This window comes from Berkeleyomyces rouxiae (genome assembly GCF_048999995.1).
Source record: "Berkeleyomyces rouxiae strain 22BRR77 chromosome Unknown BrBRR77_ptg000002l, whole genome shotgun sequence".
Taxonomy (NCBI): Eukaryota; Fungi; Ascomycota; class Sordariomycetes; order Microascales; family Ceratocystidaceae; genus Berkeleyomyces; species Berkeleyomyces rouxiae.
Window position 1 is genome coordinate 3,833,441 of NW_027396492.1, and position 23,238 is coordinate 3,856,678.

The window sequence follows — 23,238 nt, forward strand, 5'->3', positions numbered from 1 at the left end:
TCAGAGCACCCGTGCTCAGCTATTACGGATAGGGCCCAAGGAAACCATTAGGGTTCTAGAAAGCCAACGACTCAGGACAATGATAGGTTCCAGAGGTGGACAGTCAGGCCTGCGCGGATATACGGCCGGGAGGAGAGGATAGAACTCTCTAGGTCGTATGGTCGGTTTGAGGTAAAGAGGCACACTCAACTAATTGATCTTATAACACACGGAAGGGAATAAACAATCACAGGAACACTGAGGTAACGAAGACGACAGAAGGTACTGATGCAATGAAGGCTATCAAGAAACAAGTGATAATTAAAGATATAGTACTAAAGAAGAAGGTACTATCGAAGAAGTGATACTATAAACTAGTATACAAAGAAGAATGGCAAAAGGGGTGTATGTGATTGTTAAGCTTGGGGAGCAAGAGTTAACCTGATCACACAGGGCAGAAGGCAACGCTATTTAAGGCGTTGCAGATTCTGACAACAGAGATCTTCCCAAGCTAGAACCAAATCACAGATAACCGAAAGTGGGGACATACGTAACTCAACGTTACCAGACGCTACTATCAAACCGGATGTTAGTTCACGAGATAAACCAACACGGCAGCAGCAGAACTGAAAATCCCTCAAGACACCCAGGCAACGATATGTCGCGTTACAGCGATATCGGCCTAACAGGTGTGGGCCCCACGCTCAAACGCTGTTGACACAAAAGGAACGAGAATAGCAGTCAACTCAGAATAAGCTGCATCAACTGCAGAGTACCGAGTTACCTAATAGCGATGATCTATAGTGTGCAAGCCGGCCACACCCGAGTAGATAAACCGGAGTGACACCTCAAGGTTACACAGACCACCAAGTGGTATAACCGTATCATCATACGTCCTTGGAACATTAGCGTGACACAACGGAAGCGGGGTAAGGTGCCAGGCATAACCCTATGCAATGGCAATGGCAAGAATGGCTATTCATGACAGTATGCTTGTAAGGCTTTACGGTCTAAAGGAGAACGCTTTTAGAACAGCAGAAATAAATTAAGAAACAGATAAAGAGAAAAGACTAATGTACAAGAAAACGGGCGGAAACAACACTATCTATATACACGCGGTAGAGGCATGACGCGTACCCTTGACAACGGCGGTGTGCACACGGGTTTGGCAGGCGGTGAGTAACGGCGGTATGCAAGGCGGTGTGGACGGCGGTGTAAACGGCGGTGAGGGCGGAGCCTGAGCCTACCTCGATCCATAGATCGTTACAATCGCCTCCTCCTCCCTCTCCTCCGGGGGACTACTGGCAACTTCCAGGGGCACTCGTGGGTCTGCTCGTATCTCTCAAGGGCTGCTGTGTCTTTGACGTGTGACAAGGGTTCCCACGTTGGCTCTGCCCATCCAGTCCACTGGACGAGCACTTTGTGACGTTTGTCGACGACCTTGTGTCGTAGGATCTCGTCGACAAGATACTCGCCAGCCACTAAATCGCCGGAGGCTTCTTCGGGCGCGATTGCAGGTGGTTCCGGGTTGGCTAGGACTTGGGAAGGCAGAGGGTCATCACGGGCGCGGCGGACAAGACTCACGTGGAAGACGGGGTGGATACCGGTGGGCGTGTCGAGTTTTACGGCGTGTGTGCCAACGATTTGGATCACGCGGTACGGCAAGGCAAGCCAGTCGAGTGTCTTGGAGGGGCGGATGGTGCGCACGTTGCGCAGACGCAGGTAGACTCGGTCGCCGACTTTGAAAGCTTCCGCTGCCTGGCGTCCCCGGTTGGCATGTCGTTCCTGTGTTTCGAGGGCGACAGCCATGGAGGCTTGGGCGAACGCGGTTGCGTCGCGGTGCTTGGCGAGCCAGTTGTGGCCGGCAGTGGCGGGGGAGACGGTGGAGCCTGGTTCGTGGTCGGTAGTCAAGTCGAGGGGGTCAATGTTGTAACCGTGGGTAAAGAAAAACGGGGAAAGGCCAGTGGCAGTAGCGGTGCGATTGTTCAGGGCGACCTGGGCTTGGGGGAGAAGTGCAGCCCAGTCGTCTTGCAGGAAAGCGGTGAAGGCACGAAGGTAAGTCTCGATCTCTTGGTTGGAACGCTCTTGGGCGCCGTCGGTCTCGGGGTGAAACGCGGTGGAGAGGCGGCGGGTGATGGAGAGTTGGCGACAGACTTCTGTCCAGAATAAACCGGTGAACTGAGGGCCTCGGTCGGAAGTGATGGCGCGAGGTAGGCCGTGGTGAGCAAAGACATGGGTTATAAAGGCTCTGGCAACATCTGGGGCAGTGTAAGATTGCATCGGTATCAAGATTTTACTCTTCGACAGCCGATCGGTGATTCCCAAAATTGTAGTGCAGCCTTCGGACTCAGGGAGACCGACGATGAAATCCATGGCGAGTTCTTGCCAGGCACGGTCCGGGACGGGCAGGGGCTTCAGGAGGCCACGCTTCTGGTCGCGCCAAATCTTGCTTTTACCGCAAGTGTCGCAATTACCAACGAAGCGGCGGACATCGTCAGAGAGGCCAGGCCAAGCGTAGGAGCGGCTGACTAGATCACGGGTTGCTGATCCTCCAGGGTGACCGGTAAGCGTGGAGTCATGGACTTGCTGGATGATACGAGTGCGGAGGGGCTCGTAGTACGGGATCCACAGGCGGTCACGCCAGAGGAGACGGGTGGCGGAGTCGAGGGTACACTCGCTGATCTGCCAAGGAAGGCCCCACTCGTTGGGGAACGAGCGGGCTTGTTCTTGGACAGCTTGTCGCGCTTGCCAATAACGTTCGTTACGGGTAAGTGCCGAGTGCCAGAGGGTCTGGAGTTCCGGGTCAGCAAAAGGGGCATCTAGGGCAGCGTGGTCGAGGGTCAGGGTTCCTTCAGGGTCTTTGTCAGGCTCTTTAGCCCAAACGGCGGCGGCAATGACGAAGTCGGGCCCGTCAGGGCGCAGAACTTGGTGGACACGGGACTGGAGGCGTTCATCGGAGAGGTCTTGGGGCAGGTCTTGGTCGCGGCGGGAAAGGGCATCGGAGGTCACTTGAGTAACGCCGGGTCGATGAATTAACCGAAAGTCGAACTCGGACAATTCATGGGCCCAGCGGCGTTGGCGTTCTGACAGGGTTCTTTGCTTCTGGAAGTACAAAAGGTTCTGGTGGTCGGTGTGTACTTCGAACGGGATGCCAGCGAGGTAGGAGCGCCAAGCGCGGAGGCAGGAGTGGATGGCCAACATTTCCTTATCGTGGATAGGGTAGTTGACTTCCGCTGGGCTGAGCTTTCGCGAGAAGTAAGCAACAGGACGCCAAAGAGAATCAGCACCTTGCTGTCTGAGGGAACCTCCCAGGGCCCAGCCGGAAGCATCGGCTTCAACGATGGTGGGGAGGTCAGGGTCAAAGGTGGCAAGGAGCGGGGCAGAGACAAGGGCCTTCTTCAAAGCTTCAAACGAACGGAGTTGTTCGTCTTCCCACTTGAAGGGTTGGTCCTTCTTGGTCAGCAGAGTCAGGGGAGCAGCGACGGTGGAGTATTCGGGGACAAAACAGCGGTAGAAGTTGGCAAACCCAAGAAAACTACGGACTCCGCGGACAGACGTGGGAGCCTCCCATTCCTGGATGGCTTTGACTTTGTCTGGGTCTGCACGGATGCCGGAGCCGGGTTCAACAATGAAGCCGAGGTACTTGATGGACGGGGATTCGAATTCACTTTTGTCCCAATCAAGTTGCAGGCCAGCATCTCCAAGAGCGCGGATGATCTGACGGACAAGGTCACGGTGGTGTTCGTGGGAGTCAGAGCTGTAAATCACTACATCATCGAGGTAAGCGGAGCAGGATATTCCAAGCCAGCGGGAGAGAACATGGTTGATGAAACGTTGGAACGCAGCAGGAGCACCAGTGAGACCGAAAGGGGTGACCAGCCATTCATACGCGCCGAGGTGGGTGCGGAAGGCCGTGTAGGCTTCACTGCCTTCTTTAAGACGGAGGCGATGGAAAGCAGAGATGACGTCAACTTTGGAAACGTACTTGGCAGCAGCAATATCACGGAGGGTGTCGTTGATCAGTGGTAACGGGTAACCATCCTTCTCCGTGACGCTGTTCAGGGCACGGTAGTCTACGCAAAAACGAAGACCACCACCAGGTTTCTTCACGAAGATGACGGGGGCACCGCCTTCAGCACTACTAGCTCGGATAAAGCCAGCGTCCAGCAGGTCGTAGAGGGTTTTCCGGAGGAGCAGCAGTTCTTCTCGGCTCATTGAGTACAGAGGACACGAGGGCGGGGACAAGCCTGGTTTAAGGCGGATCTCTGTATCAATTCCAGGGCGGTTCGGGGGAAGCTCAGAAGCTTTCTTCCTATCGAAGGCGTCGATGACGGGAAGAAGCCACTCGGGACAGTTGGCACGGGGGTCGGTGTAGATCTTGGCTTTGAGAGCTTTCTCAATGTCATGGAGCGTGGCGGAGAAAATGCGGACATTGGGAGAGCGTCGGGCTCTCAACTGGAAGGCACGGATGGCGCGGGCGGAGACGGGGAGAACGTTGGGGTCAGCGGTGGTTGTAGTCAGGCGAAGAGGCGTGGGCAGGCGGATGAATACTTCGTTTTGCGCGGGGCGAAGGGAAGCATCGTGTTTGGCAATCCATCCTTGACCGAGGATAAGGTCTTCAGACTGACCGGGGACGATGTAGGCGTAGAGTTTCTCGTCCAATCCTCCGAGACCAAGATCGAAGACAGCAACTTGGTCTATGACGGGTGGATTTCGGTCATCAACTACTTGAGCAATTGGACGAGGGCAGATGGGCAGGATGGCAGCGTGGGCGCGGGTAGCGGTGCGCGGAGAGACAGTGGCAAGACACAGGCAACCGGAGTCGACGAAGGCAGAGGTAGAACAAGTTTTATTTAGAACAACATCTATATAAGTACCCCTAGCCCCCATTTCCTCCCGAGCGATCTTCTCTCCTTGGGGCTCTAGACGGCGACGTTCGCCTAGAGCTCTCCATTTCCCGACATGTCGCGGGGCACGGGCGTGGGCGCAGGCGCGGGCAGAGGCAGAGGCAGAGCCGGGGTCGGCATAGCAGGCTGGTAAAGGTTGGCGGAGCGGACAGGGACAGTGGTAGTAGGAGCAAAGTTTAGCGGGCAGTTCTGGCGCAGATGGCCAGTCTGCCGGCAGCGGAAGCAGGCGCGGTTGCGGCGAAGGCGCTCGCGCTCCTCGTCGGTCAATGGCTTCAGGGCCGTGGTGGTGATGGTGGGGGTCCAGTCCATGGCGTCGGGGTGGCGGACAGGTGCAGGGTTGGCAGGGAAGGACGGGGTTATCCTGCTGGAAGAACGCTCGAGGACGTTGCATTCCTCCAGCTTGGAAGAGACGGTAAACAACTCGGACTTGTAATCCTCGTAGGTGTAATCCGTCCTCGGGTTCGCCATGGCCCGACGCAGTTCTGGACAGAGGGCGGTGCGCAGGATAGAGATGCTGGCACGGTCGGAGTCAGTACCAGCTTCGCCGAGCAACTTCTCGAACTTGGGCAGGAAAAGAGCGAACGGCTCGTTATCCCGCTGGCGGAGGTTCTGGAGTTGCGTGGAGGCGCGCTCGGCAGCATACGGGTCGATGAACATTCTGTCCAGGTATGCGAGGAAAGTGGCAGCGGTGTAGCCCATCTCAAGGCCACGGGCAAAGTAAACAGCAACAAGGTTCTGGGCTTCGGTGGACATACGGGCAAAAAGATATGTGTACTGATCCCCATCGTCACCGATGGAGGGACCGTCACGCGCGATCTTTTGGCGGGCGTACATGGCCCAAACGCGGTACTCGGCTCTCTTGCCGCTGAACAGGGGAATGTCGGGAATCTTGGGCTTGGGGCGTTTGACAAAGGCGTCAGCTGTGGCAACGGGGACGGACGGAGTAGCAAGAACGGGGGGAGCAGGGGAGGCAGTGGCAGCGCGGGCAAAGGCCTGGAGATTGGCGATCTCCTGGTCCCGCTGTTGTTGCGCGCGGGAGAACTCTTCGCGCAGTTGTAGCTGTGCGCGTTCGTTGTCTGCGCGCAGTTGTTGCTGCGCACGTTCATTTTCCTCACGCATGGTCTGGAGGGCTTGGAACAAGTCTTGCATGGAGGGGCCTGCGTTGCTCGGGCCGGGGACAGTGGGGTTGGACATTGTTGCGGGAGGCGAGGCGGGGTCAAAGAAGACAGAGTTTTGAGAAGCAGCGTCAGAGTCAGAATCAGGGTCTTGAGGGGGGACGCGGTAGGACATGTGACGGTCACAGGAACGTTGGGAACGGAGGTAATTGGCGTTGGACGAGGGGACAAGGTGGGAACAGGGTCTGGTTCAAGGAACGTAGTCGAGGGACGAGGACAAGAAACGAGGTCGAGGAACGAGGACAGGGAACGGGGTCGAGAGGACGAAGAAAGATCTGTTTCTATTGTAAGGCTTTACGGTCTAAAGGAGAACGCTTTTAGAACAGCAGAAATAAATTAAGAAACAGATAAAGAGAAAAGACTAATGTACAAGAAAACGGGCGGAAACAACACTATCTATATACACGCGGTAGAGGCATGACGCGTACCCTTGACAACGGCGGTGTGCACACGGGTTTGGCAGGCGGTGAGTAACGGCGGTATGCAAGGCGGTGTGGACGGCGGTGTAAACGGCGGTGAGGGCGGAGCCTGAGCCTACCTCGATCCATAGATCGTTACAATGCTCCTTTTAAATGACTGATTTCCACAGCAGTACTAAGATCGCCACATCCTAGACTAGAATCAAGTCGGAGAATTCGCAAAAGGAAGCCGGGCATCTAGGGACACGGAAGTCCACCGGGCTTTGCAGAATCGGAACAGAAGGAATAAGCCAACCATACGGGTCTAGACACAGCATGACTCCGCAGGCAAGAATTGTAGATCTCGATGCACCAACAACATCGTGACGTATAGGGGATCAACGGAATCCCTAGCATGAAAGCTTGTACATCTGATCAACATAAAACAAGGCCTTGAAGTGCAACGACAACTTCGTAAGGGCCTCGTGTCCACAGACAAGAGGAAGGTAAAAAAGAATGGGAATAACGAAAGGCAACCTCATCAACCGAGGGGCAGCACCAAGGATCTTAAGTGGGAATAAGTTGAGAACGCAGCTCAGTACCCGCAAAGGCAAAGGTTTTTCAACCTTGTTGTCCTCCCTAGTTATGGCATTGGTCATAGAAGTAAGAGCCAGGCCTGTAGGTTATAACAAACAACAATCGCTCAGTTCCATAGCCCATAAATCTGTTGCCTGCAAGATGCAGAAGGTCCCCTGAGAACTACCAAGTTCTGGTAACAAGTGTACACCAGAGTGGCTACTCAGTTGGCACAATCATCAATCGCCGCGACATAATCGCCTCCACAATAGCTAAGAACCCCCTGGGACATGGTTCGATGGATGTAAACGAACACGATTCCGGTTGTGGGAGAATAGACTAACATGTGTAATGGGGACTCATCATCGATCGGGTAATTGGTATATGACAACAGACAGCATGGAAACAAAGACGTGCAGGATCCGTAAAGAGTATTGGTGAAAGGGGAAAACAAGAAATTGGTAAAGTCAGCTTGTCAAACTTGGCAGTATTTCAGCACAAGATACAAGACTGGCCTGCACCACCATAGGCAGGACTTCGAAGAGGGACATCGTGTTTCTTTTAACGAGAAGAAAAACAACAAGATATTGTCCAAAAGAGAGAGGCAGAGAGTAGGCCCAAGTGAAGACACAAAGAGGTCGAAGAAAGGAGACATAGAGTAGTCGCAAATAGACGTAACAAAGTCGAAGAAAGTAACAGGCAAGAGAGCTGTCCAAAGTAGAGGACACAGAACATGTCACAAGAAGTAGACGTATAGTGGTCGTAAGTAGACACAACAACAGCCGAAAGAAAATAGTCCGAACAGTGGCCTAACGCATTAGACACAACTGTGGCACGAAGACTAGACATAACTGTCAAGAAGTGGGACAGAAGCGAGCTGTTAACAAAGCGAGTAGACAGCAACTGTCAATACCCAGACAGACACGGGCTGTCAGCAAAGCGAGTAGATATAAACTATCAATACCCGGACAGACACGAGCTGTCGGCAATTATAACCCAGCAGGGGTCAAACGCAAGCACCATAGTGGTCAAAGAAGAGACACAAAAAAAGCAGTCGCCGATGGACACACGGTGTCACAAGGAAGAGGCATTAAGAGGTGTCAACCCAAAGAACAGACACGAGCTGTTCGTAGAACCAACGAGCTCAGCAAAGAACAGACACTAGCTGCTGATATCATATAAATAGACCCAACAGGAGTCAAAACAATTAGGCAAGACAAAGGCCAAGAAATACAGACACAGAGGTCTAAAAACAGACATAAACTGTCCAAGAAATCCCACAAGAACTCAATAACATGCTTTGGCACAATGGCAGGTGTGTGAGTAAACTCAACAACAACACTTTATACACTCAGGTACCATGTTGTAACTCAAAGTAATCTGGGAGTTGGCAACATCATTGCTGCAAGCCAAAAGGTGCATAGCTGGTAGACATGGCTTTCTGGAAACCCCCGTTCAGATGTGGCAAGTTGTAACGACTGGTTGATGCGGGACCAAATGAACAGCTTATAAAATAAGGTAGTTGACCGCCCGTAAATCAACAGAAGATCGTACACTGCCTGGTTCCCGAGGACAAAGAATCGGAGAAGCCAACACTGAAGAAGTAGGGGCAATGAAGCCACGTGTGAGCATGCCATCCAGGTTTTGCTTGACAAGTTGCAAATTTAGATGTGCATCATCAGACGGAAGAGTATTGATATGTTCGGCAGTCGAGACAAGATTAACAGCATGACCTGCGTCTTGACAAGAGGTGGTTGAAGGTACACCATCCCGCAAGAACACCGGACGCAAATCATAATAACTGTCCGAACTGCATTCGGGATATCGCTTGTGCACTTGTTCTAGCCGTAGGTCATCCTGATCAACAGGATCGAGAACCTGCTCAGCGGTAGTGCGGTGAGCCCGCCGGTTCTCATTGCTTGCAGTGGAACGCAAAGCTTGAGACGACATTAGCCTAGAGGAACAAAGTGCTTCAACGAAATTAAAGGAGCTGGGACAGAGACAGTGCCATCAACTGACTGTCCACAGAAGAAGAGAAGTAGATTGAGAAATGGAATCAACTAAGAACCAGAAAGAGCCGAGTTATGACTAGCGGACGAAGAAGGTTGTGTAACAACAGCAGCGCTAGTATGATCATAGGAAGACGGGATATCGGCCGTAGTCGAGAGCCGGAACGAAAAGAAGAATAAGGTGTGCTAAAGAATAACAAAGAGTTGGAAGAATGTGTGAGTCTTTAAATGAAGCTTAACAAAATATTACGGATAGGGCCCAAGGAAACCATTAGGGTTCTAGAAAGCCAACGACTCAGGACAATGATAGGTTCCAGAGGTGGACAGTCAGGCCTGCGCGGATATACGGCCGGGAGGAGAGGATAGAACTCTCTAGGTCGTATGGTCGGTTTGAGGTAAAGAGGCACACTCAACTAATTGATCTTATAACACACGGAAGGGAATAAACAATCACAGGAACACTGAGGTAACGAAGACGACAGAAGGTACTGATGCAATGAAGGCTATCAAGAAACAAGTGATAATTAAAGATATAGTACTAAAGAAGAAGGTACTATCGAAGAAGTGATACTATAAACTAGTATACAAAGAAGAATGGCAAAAGGGGTGTATGTGATTGTTAAGCTTGGGGAGCAAGAGTTAACCTGATCACACAGGGCAGAAGGCAACGCTATTTAAGGCGTTGCAGATTCTGACAACAGAGATCTTCCCAAGCTAGAACCAAATCACAGATAACCGAAAGTGGGGACATACGTAACTCAACGTTACCAGACGCTACTATCAAACCGGATGTTAGTTCACGAGATAAACCAACACGGCAGCAGCAGAACTGAAAATCCCTCAAGACACCCAGGCAACGATATGTCGCGTTACAGCGATATCGGCCTAACAGGTGTGGGCCCCACGCTCAAACGCTGTTGACACAAAAGGAACGAGAATAGCAGTCAACTCAGAATAAGCTGCATCAACTGCAGAGTACCGAGTTACCTAATAGCGATGATCTATAGTGTGCAAGCCGGCCACACCCGAGTAGATAAACCGGAGTGACACCTCAAGGTTACACAGACCACCAAGTGGTATAACCGTATCATCATACGTCCTTGGAACATTAGCGTGACACAACGGAAGCGGGGTAAGGTGCCAGGCATAACCCTATGCAATGGCAATGGCAAGAATGGCTATTCATGACATCAGCACATCCCACGACAACCTCATATCCGTTGATCAACTCACGATCTACACAGACCAACCTGTGCCATAAGCGCATCTTCATAGGTCGCCGACCTTCGGCGTTGTGGAAAAGAAGAGTGGGGTAGGTCTCATGCATAACCCTTAGCATGAGCAGTGTCAGGATAGCTATTCATGACACTATCCCAGGTTGATGATGATGGCAAGTTGCGTCCGGTTGCGTTTTTCTCCAAGAAGTTGAGTCCTGCCGAAGTTAATTACGAGATTCACGACAAGGAGCTTTTGGCAGTCGTAAAATGCCTTGAAGAATGGCGAGGCGAACTCAAGAGTTTGGGAGCGCCTTTCAAGATTTTGTCCGACCACAAGAACCTACAGTATTTCATGACGACTCGCAAACTTTCGGAGCGCCAGGTTCGGTGGTCGCAGATGCTTTCGGAGTTCGATTTCAAGCTTGAGTTTCGGTCAGGCAGCAAGAGTGGAAAGCCCGACGCCCTCAGTCGACGACAGCAAGATGTTCCGCAAGGCGAAGATGACGACCGCCTGAAGTCCCGGATCATGAAGCTCATCAAGGACCAATGGATTCCCCACACAGCAACGGTGCCTGTGGCAGCTGGTGACATCGCAGAAAGCCCCGACAATGTCCCGGACGGATCACGACTGTTTGTGCAACCGCACCTCCAAGAGCTTTGGGACCAAGCGAAGGACCACGACTCGGATATGCAGGAAATGTACCAAGCTTTGGCAGCAGGCGAACGAAGTTTTCCCCCGTCGCTGACCAAGAAGATTACGATATCCATAGCCGAGTGCGAATTCGACCAACGAGGTGCCCTGTTATATCGCCACAAGTTGTGTATTCCAGAATGGGAACCCCTACGGACGGCACTGATTCAGAAGACGCACGACTCACACATCACAGGCCACCCCGGACGCGACGGCACGCTTGCCATTCTGTCCCGCGAGTTTTTCTGGCCAGGTATATCACGAGATGTGAGACGTTTTTGTGCGAACTGCAATGTTTGTGGGCGGTCGAAAGTGTGGCGCGAGCGTAAGAAGGGATTACTGTTGCCGCTTCCGATCCCGCAGCGACCCCACTCGGAGCTGGGTATAGACTTCATGACTGAGCTCCCCGCGAAGAAATCGGGAGATCCCCGCTACCTGATGGTGATTGTTGACCGTCTAACGGGAGGTGTCGCCTTAGAAGCGATGAATACGATGAAGGCCGAAGAATGTGCAGAGCGTTTCCTGCAGTGTTATTGGAAGCACCATGGTTTCCCGCGCGCGCTGGTCTCTGATCGAGGCACTAACTGGACGAGCGAGTTTTGGACTCACCTTTGCAAGCTTACTGGTATCGAACAACGGTTGTCGACAGGTTTCCACCCACAGACTGACGGCGCAACGGAACGGATGAATCAAGAAGTTTTGACATACTTGCGATCGTTCATCACCTATTCGCAGTATGATTGGCCAGACTTGCTCCCCTCGGCCATGTTGGCGATCAACAACCGGAATACCTCGATGGGAATGAGTCCGTTTTTCCTGACGCACGGTTATCACGTCAGCCCAATCGAGCAGGTTACAGCAGAAGAGTCCATTCCGCGAAGGCTAGAACACCGAGACGCCGAGAAGTTCATCCAGAGACTCCATGAAGGTTGGGAGCTAGCGCAGGCAGCCATGGCAGCGCGACAACAGGACATGGAAGATCAGGCCAACCGATCGAGAGGCCCCCAGGTTCGGTTCGAAGTCGGAGACACCGTGTGGCTAAAGCTCAAGAATATTTCGACGCCGCAGCTATCAAAGAAGCTTTCCTGGACGAACGCGATGTACAAAGTCAGGAAGATTGTCTCTCCCCATGTTGTTGAGTTGGACGTGCCGACAAATGTTCATCCGAGATTCCACGTCGATTTGCTCAAGCCCGCCAGCCAGAACCCGTTCCCGTCGCAAGAAACGGACGACACGCAGCCGCCGCCAATTGAAGAAAACGAATACGGCGAACCCGAGTACCTTGTTGAACGAATCCTGAGAAGCCGCCAGAGACGCGTTGGAAGAGGCCACCGAAGAGAAGTTCTTGTCAAATGGGCCGGATACGCAGAGCCAGATTGGAGACCGCGCGTTGATTTCGAGGACACCGAAGCGCTTGAGATGTTTGAAGCCGAGTTTGGAACAGAAGACGATGTGGGCGTACCAGAAGCTGACGCCCGGACAGGCCCCCGCACACGGACGAGAGGAGGGGGGTAATGTTACGGGTCGTGGACCCGATGTTGGATCATCTTTGGGCTGATCCATGTTGACCCACTTTTTGTGTGATTTGAAGTTGGGTCCACTTTCGGGTTAGGGTTTGTGGACCCACTTTTAGTCGACCAGGGTGCGACCCACTTTTTGTGTCACAAGGGTCGGGACCCACTTTTATGTGCACGGATGTTGCTCCACTTTTATTGTACAGGGGTCATAGGGCTGGTTGCCCTGGTGGGGCCCACACAACTGGATTCCTGAATGCCTATAAAGCATAGCCAGTTCCCCCATCTTTAGTTTAGATTTTCTTCTTCCTTTTCTTTCTTTTCTTCCCTATGTTAAAGATAATAAAACAGCATTTGGTCATAACTATGAGATTCTCTCATACTTAGTGAAACCCGTCACACTCATGATCCGAGATTTTAACCTGTCGTCGTCTTCGCCTTGAGGAATGTCTTGTTCTCGTCTGCTAAGGGCGTCGGGTTTACCACTTTTGCTTCCTGATCGGAACTCAAGCTGGAAGTCGTATTCTGAAAGCTTCTGGGACCACCGAACCTGCCGCTCTGAAAGTTTCCGTGTCGTCATAAAGTATTGCAGGTTCTTGTGGTCGGTCAATATTTTGAAGGGGGCGCCAAGACTCTTCAATTCGCCCCTCCACTCTTCCAAGCACTTCACAACTGCCAGGAGCTCTTTGTCGTGAATCTCATAGTTGACCTCGGCAGGGGACAGCTTCTTGGAAAAGAATGCTACTGGGCGCAGTTCGCCTTCGTCGTCCACTTGGGATAGAGTTCCTCCCAGGGCCCATCCAGAACAGTCGCATTCCACGATCGTCTTCCTGTCTTCGTCCCACATCGCTAGAACCGGGGCGGTAATAAAAAGGTTCTTCAGCGTCTCGAAAGCTCGTTCTTCGACTGGGCCCCAGGTCCATGCGGTGCCTTTCTTCGTTAGCCTGACTAGTGGAGCCGCCACGTCGCTGAAGGAATCGATAAACTGGCGGTAAAAATTTGCGAATCCTATAAAACTTCGAACGCCCTTGACATTGGTGGGTGGCGTCCATTCTCGTATGGCAGCGACCTTTGCTGGGTCGACTTTGACACCTTTGCCTGCTTGGATGATGAAACCTAGGTACTTTGTTTCAAAAACTGCGAATTCGCACTTGTCGATGTCTAAACGGAGACCTGCATTTCCCAATTTCTTGATGACGAGGTTAACTTTTTCCATGTGGTCTGCGTAGGTGCCGTCGGTGTAAATCAGGACGTCGTCAATATACGCGGAGCAGAAGTCGTCCAAATATTCTTGCAGGGTTGAATTGATATACCGTTGAAAGGTTGCAGGGGCTCCGGTGAGTCCAAAAGGCGTCACCAGCCATTCAAAAAGTCCAAAACGTGTGCGGAAGGCCGTTTTCCATTCATCTCCCTCTTTTATGCGAATCTTGTGGAAAGCGGCACGAACATCGACCTTTGTGAAGTACTTCGCCTTAGACAACGCTCGTAGTGTCTCACTGATCAAAGGAAGCGGGTATCGGTCTTTTTCAGTAATGGCGTTAATGCCGCGGTAGTCAACGCAAAAGCGCAACCCTCCTCCAGGCTTACGTACGAAAAGAACAGGCGCGCCGCCGGGAGAGCTGCTGGCTCGAATCCAATTCCTGTCCAGATGGTCCGAGAGGGTTTTCCGTAAGACTAACAGCTCGTCGCGGGACATGCTGTACAAGGGACCCCACGGGACTTCGTTCTCTCGCCCTTGTTTGTCTTTCGTCAGGTTGATAGCGTGGTCTATTCCGGGGCGGTTCGGGGGTTGGTCGTCCTTTTCGTCGTCTAAAAACACTTCTGCCAAGTGTTTGAGTTCGCTAGGCAGTCGTTTGTCGATCTCTTGTAGGGTAACACGAGGTTTTACTTGCAATGCCTTGTTGATGTCTTCGATGGTGGCAGCAAAAACCTCTATGTCTTCATTCTTTTTCTTGCTGCGCCGGATTTCTGCAGCAAAGACGGATGCCATCACCATGCTCGCTTTTGTGGTTGTTATATGGGCGTCGAGCCATCCTTTTTCTCTCACAACTTGGGCATCTTCTTCGCTTCCGAGGCGTATGACTCGTTCTTTTGTTAAGGTGTGATTACGCTAAGCTGGATCTTCACAGAAAGGGACACAGAGGGACAAAGATCTCGAATTGAAGAACAAAACTAAACTCTCTAAATGGTGTAGAAACAATGCGACTATTTATCCTGTTGGAAAGGGAGGCAACCGACGATCGGCGGCGACGACAACTAGTTCCTCTAGGAAGTGCCGTTAGTCTTGGTTCTGGTCTGGCATTAGTTTTGCCGTACCAGCGCCGGACTAGTCCTTCGAGGATACGCCGTTAGTGTTGGTGTCGGGCTTCCGTCGGTCCTTAAGGGTGCAACCCCAACATCAGCCTCTCTTCCTCCTTTTGCGCGTCGTTTTGGTTCCTTTTTGGCTGAGCCATAGTTTGTAGGCGTCGGTATCGACCAGAAGGTCGACTGGTTCCCAGCCAGGTCTGACGTAGCCTTTCCATTTGACTTTGACTTGCTTGACACCGTTAGAAGTGCGTTCGCCTAGGATCTTTTCGACCTCCCAGTATTCTTCACCATTGATGACTTCCATAGGTGCTGGTCGATCGTCGTGAGTCTTTTGGGAAGGGAAAGCGTCGTTGGCAGCTGAGCGAAGGCGATCGGCATGGTAGACGTCGTGAGCAGTTGTACCCGGTACTTCAAGACGATAAGTGTGAGGGGTAACTTGTTCCAACACTTTGCAGTATTGGTATTTTGCTCTAAGTTTCCTGCCGAGGCCTGAGCCTTGTTGTTCAGGGCGTAGGGTGAGCCAAACGTATGAGCCTGTAGGAAAATCTGGTGCAGGACGTCGGTGTTCATTCTCGCGTTGCTCCATCTCCGCTCGTGACAGAGAAAGGTTGGCGTGGGCCCATTTCTGGGCGTCTCTCAGGCGTTGGATGACCCTCTCAGCCTGTCCGAGTGGACCGTTATTGTCGGGTTCGACAGGCAATGGTGGTGCGGCGAAGACTCGTGGGTGGTAGCCGTGAGACAAGAAGAAAGGTGAAACATTAGTGGCAGAAGATGGGGTGGCATTGATGCTGAACTCGACCATGGGCAGTAGATTGAGCCAGGCGGGGCCTTCAGCGCTGAGTTTGGCAAGTTTGACTTTGATCTCAGCGTTCATCCTCTCTGCAGCTCCATTGGTAGCCGGATGGTAAGCTGTTGTGGTTAGCCTTTCGATCTCTAGGCGTTTGCAGAGGTGTCGCCAAGCTGCGTTGACAAATTCGCGGTCAGACAAAATAGATTTTGGCATGCCGTGGTGTCGGTAAAAGTGGTGGAAGAACATATCTGCAACAGATTCCATGTCGAGGGCGTCGGCGGGAATAAGGATGACGCCCTTGGATAGACGGTCTATAACAGTTAGGACGTGGGTGTAGGTGATGCCGCCTTTCTGTGCTGGTTCCAAAGGTCCGATAAAGTCGATGGCAATCTCGGCCCAAGGCTGGTCGGGAATTGGCAAGGCTTTGAGGGTGGTGTCCTTGTTGTCGCGACGAATGTTAGAACTACCACAAATTTGACAGTTGCGGCAGAAACGGCGGATATCTTCGACGTAGCGGGGCCAGAAAAACTCTCTAGACAGCTCGACTTGCATGACGTTCTTTCCGGGGTGCAGCATCATGGGCGAGTCATGAATGTTCTGTAGGATGGCGGTTCTCAATGGCTCGTTAGTAGGTACCCATAGTTTATTCCGAAATCGAATAGCGGATTTGGCGTCCAAAGAGCAGTCGGAAATGTTGACTCTCAACTTGTGTCTGATTGTTTCGGGCCACTGTGACAGTCCATCTGTCAACGCTTTATGGATAATGGCGTATTCATCATCGGCAGCACAGGCATCAGACCAGAGTTCCCGTAAGGCAGGCGGAAGTTCGGGGGTAGAAGGGGCTTCTGGCGTGTTGGTGGTTTGTGTCGAGAAAACTTTCAGGCCGTTACCGTCGTGGTGCAAGATAGTGGCTAGTCGGTCGTTGTAGCGCGCGTCATTCGTGTTGTCTGGGGTGTCGCGGCGAGAGAGAGCATCTGGGAGAGGGGAGAGTTTACCAGGACGGTGGACGATGGTGCAGTTGTATTCGCTCAAGGTCAGGTACCATCTAGCTTGGCGTTCGGACAAGTGCTGCAACTTGGTAAAATGCAGCAAGTTTTTATGATCTGAGACGATGGTAAACGTCTCCTTCAGGCCCTTGAGTTCGCCACGCCATTCCTTCAGGGCACAGACAACAGCCAACAGCTCTTTGTCGTGGATCGGGTAGTTGCATTCGGCGGCAGTCATTTTGCGGCTGAAATAAGCACAAGGCCTAGTTGATCTATCGGGCTGCGTCTGTAGAAGCGCTGCACCGAGACAGTAGCCAGACGCGTCTGTCTCAACAACAGTTGGCAGATCTGGATTGTGCGTGCAGAGGACAGGGGTCGAGGTGAATGCTTCTTTTAGAGCCTGGAAGGACTCTTCTTCCTTTTCGCCCCACTGGAAGGCCTGGTCTTTCTTTGTCAACTGTAGCAAGGGAGTCGCTAGAGTAGTGAAATTTCTGACAAAGGTGCGGTAGAAATTGCATAGACCGAGGAAGGCTCGAACGTCCCTGACCTTCTTGGGCGTTGGCCAGTCCGACACTGCAGAGACTTTGGTTGGGTCGGTTGAAATCTTGCCGGGCTCAAGGATGTATCCCAGGTACTTCACTTTCGATACCGCGAACTCACATTTATCAATGTCGATTGTCAGTTGGCCCTCCAGAACCTTTGCTAAAGCCAAGTTGACCTTCTCGTAGTGGTCCTCTAACGTGCCGTCGGTATAAATCAAGATGTCATCGACGTAGGCAGAGCACCACACATCCAAGTATGGGCGTAGCAGACTGTTCACAAAACTTTGGAACTCTGCAGGCGCGTTGGCCAGACCAAAAGGCATGACGTTCCACTCAAAAAGGCCTTGTCGCGTTCGAAAAGCGGTCTTCCACTCATCTCCCTCGGCGATTCTGATGTTATGAAACGCGGAAACAACGTCGAGTTTCGTAAACCACTTAGCTTTGGAAGCATTAGCTAGGGTCTCGCTGATGTTTGGGAGTGGGTACCGATTCTTTTTCATAGTCGCGTTTAGTGCACGATAATCTACACAGAAGCGGAGGCCGCCACCAGGCTTTTTCACGAATAGGATGGGAGCAGCAGCAGTGGACTGGCTGTGGCGAATGTAGCCTTTTTCCAGCAATGAAAGAAGCGTCTGGCGAAGAACCACGAGTTCTTCTCTGGTCATGCTATAAAGGGGGCCCCATGGAGCTTCTTCGTCGGGCACGGTCAACTCGATCCTATGATCCTGGCCAGGCCGGCGGGGAGGCATCTTTTTAGCAAATTGTGCGTCTGGATCAAACACCTTGACCTTGTCGTGCTCGATCCAAGCTGGGATCTTCTTTTTCCACTCTCTGGGGTTGGCTGGTACTCTATCTTTCTCCAAACGGGCCAAGGCTTTATTGATATCTTCGATTGAAGCTGCAAAAACCCGCAGCTTATCTCTCTTGGCGGCGCGGAAGAAGGTGCTCGCTCTGTTTATTCGTACCATGGTAGAGCGGAAGGTATGGTTTGTCGTCGCCTTTCCTCGAGCGACAATGCCGGATTTAAATCTAACTGTGTCGGCTTCACAGTCTATCCTTGCCCCTTGTTTCTTGAGCCATGGGTATCCGATCAGGATGTCTTCGGCTAATTTTGGTACTACCCACGCCACATGTTTTTCTATGTGGCCCGATATGTCAATTTTAAACACGGCTAATCGGTCAACCGTGACGGTACTCTTTGAATTAAATGGTACCAGCGTTCTGGGACGCGAACTGAAATGCGTATCAAGTTTCCATTTCTTTACAAGGTCACTGCTGATCATAGAGGGGGAAGCGCTACCGGTGTCAATCAATGCAATCACGGGACAAGTGTTGTTGATCACTGCATCTAATTGAATTGATGTGTTGGTAATAGATCTATTCAACTCTTCCCATTCCTTCACAGCAGCCTTGTCGTCTTTGAAAACCTGCTTGGGCCTCTGACCACGACTTGGGGCAGAGGCGATCAGTTTCCCGAGTCCTCCTCGGCGGTCTCGTAATATTCTTCGCCCTCTTCTTCGAGTACAGGAGGAGGGAGGTTCGTGGCTGCGCGAACACTCTGTTGTACCGGGGGGCGGGCACGCTCGAATGGGCAGTTAGGGGACATGTGGCCACCAGCGCCACAACGGAGGCACAGTCCTCTGGCTCTTCGTGACTGGAGTTCTTCCTTGGAGACCCACTTGGCACGACGGGGGGCACTGTTATGGGTGGGCGCCCAGTCCATGGCATCAGGGGAGTGTTGTGCCGGGACATTGCGGAACTGGGACGTCCGGGCAGGGTTCCTCGGAGGGTGGGCATGCCGACACTCGTCGAGTTTTTGCCAGGCATTAAGCACCTGTTGTGCGTATTGTTCGTAGGTTGGGGGGTCTGGGAAACCAGCCAGGGCAGACATCACTTGCCCGGGGAGGGTGCGCCTCAGATTCATTATGCGCTCTTCGTGGCTCAGTCTATAGCAGCCAGCGATCTGCATCAACCGACTGACCCGAGCCAAATGTTCCGGAGCAGAGGCACCTCGGCATTTGAGGGTGTGCAGCTCCAAGAGTGCACGACGGGAAGCTGAGGTGTCCTCGAAGCAGCTGTCCAAGAATTCCAGGAACTTATCCACGTTCTCCAACGATGGATCGCGGCTCATGCGGGCAATGTAGGTCTGTGCCTGGAGCAAGGCATTGTCGGCTAACAGACCGTAACAGTGCAGAATGAACCCTCCTGCGCCGTTGAAGTGACTGTGGTCGTAGCGGTACTTCATCTCCACGTATGACCGGTACGTTGGGTAGAGATCAGGCCGCGTATGGTCATAACGGACCGGGCGGAGGTCGGAGGAGGTGTTTCGCACAACCACTGGGGTCGCGGGGGCGGAGTTGGGGAGTCCCTGCATTTCGTTATTGTGAGCCATTGTTGCTTCGTGGAAAACCTCTGGCTCACCGGGGACTTCTGGTAGTATGCTGTCTTCTCGGAAGCTGTGGTGGAAGGAAGAATCGTCGTCAGAGGGTGCAAAATAGTTTGGGGCCATAGGGTTTGGCCGCTGTGGATATTCAAATGGCAAAGTAAAAGAAAAGTAAAAATATATCTCGATCCCTCGTCGGGTCGGCGGTAAAGTAAAAAAAAAGGAAAGATAAGAGTGACTTAAGGAAAAATAAAAAAAAAAAAAAGGAAAAGGGAAAGGGGGGTTTGAGAATTCGAGATGATGTTAAGGTGTGATTACGCTAAGCTGGATCTTCACAGAAAGGGACACAGAGGGACAAAGATCTCGAATTGAAGAACAAAACTAAACTCTCTAAATGGTGTAGAAACAATGCGACTATTTATCCTGTTGGAAAGGGAGGCAACCGACGATCGGCGGCGACGACAACTAGTTCCTCTAGGAAGTGCCGTTAGTCTTGGTTCTGGTCTGGCATTAGTTTTGCCGTACCAGCGCCGGACTAGTCCTTCGAGGATACGCCGTTAGTGTTGGTGTCGGGCTTCCGTCGGTCCTTAAGGGTGCAACCCCAACAGTCATCGGTAGTAGTAGTGGCGGTCGAGGTGGTGGTCGAGGTAGTGGTGTCGGGTGTGCTGGACTGGTCGCCAGCGGTGTCGATGACCATAGCATCAGCCTGGTCAGTGGCGGCGGTTGCGGCGGTTGCGGCGGTTGCGGCGGTCGCAGCATTTTTTTTGGCCTTTTTGCCGCGGCGTCTGCGCTTATTGGCCTTAGGCGCAGGGGTGGCGTTTTTTTTGCTGGCACAGGGCTCACTGCCCAGGACAGAAGGCGCGGCTGGCACCTCAGGTGTCTGTGTCGCAGCCTCGCTGTACGCAGCCACGGCTGCAGCCTCGTGTGCTGGCTTGGGGCGGGCAGCCTTTGAGACTTCCATCTCAACCAGCGTTTTGTGGTCGTGGCGCGACATTACGACGAGCCCGCACTCGTTGCCAAACTGGCGCAGGATGCGCATCAGCTGGGCCTCGGAGGCTGACTCCTTGAGTCGTTCTAGAACAAGGAAGACCTCGTTCATGATGGCGGCGTTCTGCTCGTCGCGCCGGCGCTTGCGCTCCAACATGAGAGCAATCTCTCGGGCGCGCTTCGCCGGAATCGTCTGGTCGTTGTTGTTGTTGTTGGTGTTGTTGGTGTTGTTGGTGTCGTTCTCATCGCGCTGAGCCTGGCTGAACACGAACAGGTTCCCATCCAGTGCATTAGGCGTCGGCGTTGTCGCGTCCGAGTCGCACGAGTCGGGTGTCGAGGGAATCTCAACCACCGGCGCATCTTCAACACCTGCATCGACTTTCATCGATGAGGTGACGGGCGCATGCTGTGTCATGAATAGCTATCCTGACACTGCTCATGCTAAGGGTTATGCATGAGACCTACCCCACTCTTCTTTTCCACAACGCCGAAGGTCGGCGACCTATGAAGATGCGCTTATGGCACAGGTTGGTCTGTGTAGATCGTGAGTTGATCAACGGATATGAGGTTGTCGTGGGATGTGCTGAGCACGGGTGCTCTGATAGACGTTGTTCTGCTGCTGCGGAGTTTTCTTGTTGCAATTGCCATTGCGTGCTTAGGTGGGGGTTGTTATCTGGTTCGATTGTTACGAACCTGTTACGTCTTGTTTACACGAGACTTATCTTTTGTTCGTAGTTAGATGTTGATTGTTTCTAGCTTGGGAAGACAGAGTTTTGTCAGGAGCGCCGACAACATAAATATCGTCGTCTCCTGCCCTGAGTTGATCAGGTTTACTCTTGTTCTCCAAGCTTAACAATCACATGCACTTGCTTACCTTCTTCTTCTTCTTTATACCATTCTGTTCTTGCTTTCTTTGCAGTTCAACCTTTCTTCTTCTTTGAAGTGTGTGATTGTTCCTCCTCCTTCCTCTTTGTGCCGCTCTATTCTCAGAATAGCCATCTAAGTTGTGTGTTGCCTCTTCATCTCAACCGACCATACGTCTTAGCACTCTGTCTAACTGACGTCTTCCTCCACAGGCCCGACTGTCCACCTCAGGAACCTATCATTGTCCCGAGTCGTTGGCTGTACCCGGAACCCTAATCCTTTCTTCGGGCCCTATCCGTAATATGCTGCGACGGTGAACGCAGCAGCTCGTCGTCGTCGGAACGCGGTTCCTGGCTCGCCATCTGGGCAAAACTCAGCCCCAGGCGCGTCGTGCGGCGTGTTTCATCGCGCGCGGTCGGTTTCTTGTCTATTTTGTTCGATGCACTGCTCGAACTCGTCTTGGAATCAATAGAGCTGTTGCTCAGAGTCGTTTTGGTGAGTTTTTCTGTCGATTTGGCCATTTTTGCAAAAGTTTTTTTTTTTTTTTTATCTGCCGTCATGTCTCAATACCACCCGACTGACAAGGGGCTTCTACTACACCCCGTGGCCTATTTCTCTCAAAAAAATGAATCCTGCCCAGTGTAACTACGGCGTAGGTGACAAGGAGTTGTTAGCCATTGTGGAGTCTCTAAAGTCGTGGCGATTCATGGTTGAAAGTCTGGAAAAACCTGTTCTGGTATTGACGGACCATCGGAATTTAGCCGTTCTTAAGCAAATTCCGGCCATGAACAGACGGCAAGCGAGGTGGGCTATGGAACTGAGCGAGTACCGTTATGTCATCACTTATAGGCCTGGCTCCTTGAATTCTAGAGCTGATGCCCTGACCAGACGCTACGAAGACCTCGTTTCTTCTTCTGAGGAGGAGGATAAAGAGCTGTGTGCTCCTATTATTCCCCCTGAAAATTTTATTGGTACTATGTCTTTGGTAGACGAGGTAAAAATCGCTCTATCCACGGACAAGTGGGCTCTCGATGTTATTTCTGCTCTTCGAGGCCAGTCGACCAAACCTCCAGATGTGGACCTCAGTGTCTGCCGGCTTGACAATGACGGTTTTTTGTTTGTCAACGACCTTCTATATTTGCCGAACGAGGATCTACGAGTTCGTGCATTGAAGAATTGTCATGATATTATGCCTAGCGGACATCCTGGACAAAAGAACACTTTTGAACTTCTTGTTCGGGAATACTGGTGGCCCGGGATGCGTCGTGATGTCATCCGGTACATCCGAAATTGTGAGGTCTGCCAACGGATCAAGTCCGCGCGACATAGTCCCTACGGTCTACTGAAACCTCTGACCATTCCGCAAGCTCGGTGGACATCTGTGTCCCTTGATTTTATCACCGGCTTGCCGGTCTCCAATTCTTTTGACATGATTCTCGTTGTCGTCGATAGGCTTAGCAAAATGGCTCACTTTATACCTTGCGATTCCTCGCTGGATGCTGCAGGTCTTGCTAAGCTCTATTTGTCAGCGGTGTATAGGCTCCACGGTCTGCCATTGGACATTGTGTCCGACAGGGGTAGTCTGTTTACGTCGGCTTTTTCCAAGGCTTTAGCCAAACTGTTGGGCATAAAGCAAAATCTGAGTACTGCGTTCCACCCTCAGACCGATGGTCAGACTGAGCGCGTGAACTCTATTTTGGAGCAATACCTGCGGGGTTACACCAACTATAGACAGGATGTCATGAATAGCTATCCTGACACTGCTCATGCTAAGGGTTATGCATGAGACCTACCCCACTCTTCTTTTCCACAACGCCGAAGGTCGGCGACCTATGAAGATGCGCTTATGGCGCAAGTTGGTCTGTGTAGATCGTGAGTTGATCAACGGATATGAGGTTGTCGTGGGATGTGCT

The 23,238-nt window shown here is 52.1% G+C and overlaps 9 protein-coding genes across 9 annotated transcripts; 2 read left to right on the forward strand and 7 right to left on the reverse strand.

Moving 5' to 3' along the window:
- Nucleotides 1-1,242: 1,242 nt before the first annotated feature.
- Nucleotides 1,243-4,869, reverse strand: BROUX77_002646 (uncharacterized protein; the record flags this gene model as incomplete). The annotated part of the gene is made up of 1 exon (XM_073747209.1): nucleotides 1,243-4,869. The coding sequence occupies one exon, from the start codon at nucleotides 4,867-4,869 to the stop codon at nucleotides 1,243-1,245; it is 3,627 nt and encodes a 1,208-aa protein (XP_073607728.1).
- A 50-nt stretch (nucleotides 4,870-4,919) lies between these two features.
- On the reverse strand, nucleotides 4,920-6,176 carry BROUX77_002647 (uncharacterized protein; the record flags this gene model as incomplete). Its single annotated transcript, XM_073747210.1, has 1 exon — nucleotides 4,920-6,176. The coding sequence occupies one exon, from the start codon at nucleotides 6,174-6,176 to the stop codon at nucleotides 4,920-4,922; it is 1,257 nt and encodes a 418-aa protein (XP_073607729.1).
- Nucleotides 6,177-10,406: 4,230 nt separating this feature from the next.
- Nucleotides 10,407-12,467, forward strand: BROUX77_002648 (uncharacterized protein; the record flags this gene model as incomplete). Its single annotated transcript, XM_073747212.1, has 1 exon — nucleotides 10,407-12,467. One exon carries the CDS (start codon nucleotides 10,407-10,409, stop codon nucleotides 12,465-12,467), a length of 2,061 nt encoding a protein of 686 aa, XP_073607730.1.
- Nucleotides 12,468-12,830: 363 nt separating this feature from the next.
- On the reverse strand, nucleotides 12,831-14,462 carry BROUX77_002649 (uncharacterized protein; the record flags this gene model as incomplete). Its single annotated transcript, XM_073747213.1, has 1 exon — nucleotides 12,831-14,462. One exon carries the CDS (start codon nucleotides 14,460-14,462, stop codon nucleotides 12,831-12,833), a length of 1,632 nt encoding a protein of 543 aa, XP_073607731.1.
- A 402-nt stretch (nucleotides 14,463-14,864) lies between these two features.
- BROUX77_002650 (uncharacterized protein) lies at nucleotides 14,865-18,059 on the reverse strand (the record flags this gene model as incomplete). The annotated part of the gene is made up of 1 exon (XM_073747214.1): nucleotides 14,865-18,059. The coding sequence occupies one exon, from the start codon at nucleotides 18,057-18,059 to the stop codon at nucleotides 14,865-14,867; it is 3,195 nt and encodes a 1,064-aa protein (XP_073607732.1).
- A 497-nt stretch (nucleotides 18,060-18,556) lies between these two features.
- BROUX77_002651 (uncharacterized protein) lies at nucleotides 18,557-19,600 on the reverse strand (the record flags this gene model as incomplete). Its single annotated transcript, XM_073747215.1, has 1 exon — nucleotides 18,557-19,600. The coding sequence occupies one exon, from the start codon at nucleotides 19,598-19,600 to the stop codon at nucleotides 18,557-18,559; it is 1,044 nt and encodes a 347-aa protein (XP_073607733.1).
- A 409-nt stretch (nucleotides 19,601-20,009) lies between these two features.
- Nucleotides 20,010-20,846, reverse strand: BROUX77_002652 (uncharacterized protein; the record flags this gene model as incomplete). The annotated part of the gene is made up of 1 exon (XM_073747216.1): nucleotides 20,010-20,846. One exon carries the CDS (start codon nucleotides 20,844-20,846, stop codon nucleotides 20,010-20,012), a length of 837 nt encoding a protein of 278 aa, XP_073607734.1.
- A 751-nt stretch (nucleotides 20,847-21,597) lies between these two features.
- BROUX77_002653 (uncharacterized protein) lies at nucleotides 21,598-21,846 on the reverse strand (the record flags this gene model as incomplete). The annotated part of the gene is made up of 1 exon (XM_073747217.1): nucleotides 21,598-21,846. One exon carries the CDS (start codon nucleotides 21,844-21,846, stop codon nucleotides 21,598-21,600), a length of 249 nt encoding a protein of 82 aa, XP_073607735.1.
- A 104-nt stretch (nucleotides 21,847-21,950) lies between these two features.
- On the forward strand, nucleotides 21,951-23,111 carry BROUX77_002654 (uncharacterized protein; the record flags this gene model as incomplete). Its single annotated transcript, XM_073747218.1, has 1 exon — nucleotides 21,951-23,111. The coding sequence occupies one exon, from the start codon at nucleotides 21,951-21,953 to the stop codon at nucleotides 23,109-23,111; it is 1,161 nt and encodes a 386-aa protein (XP_073607736.1).
- Nucleotides 23,112-23,238: the final 127 nt, after the last annotated feature.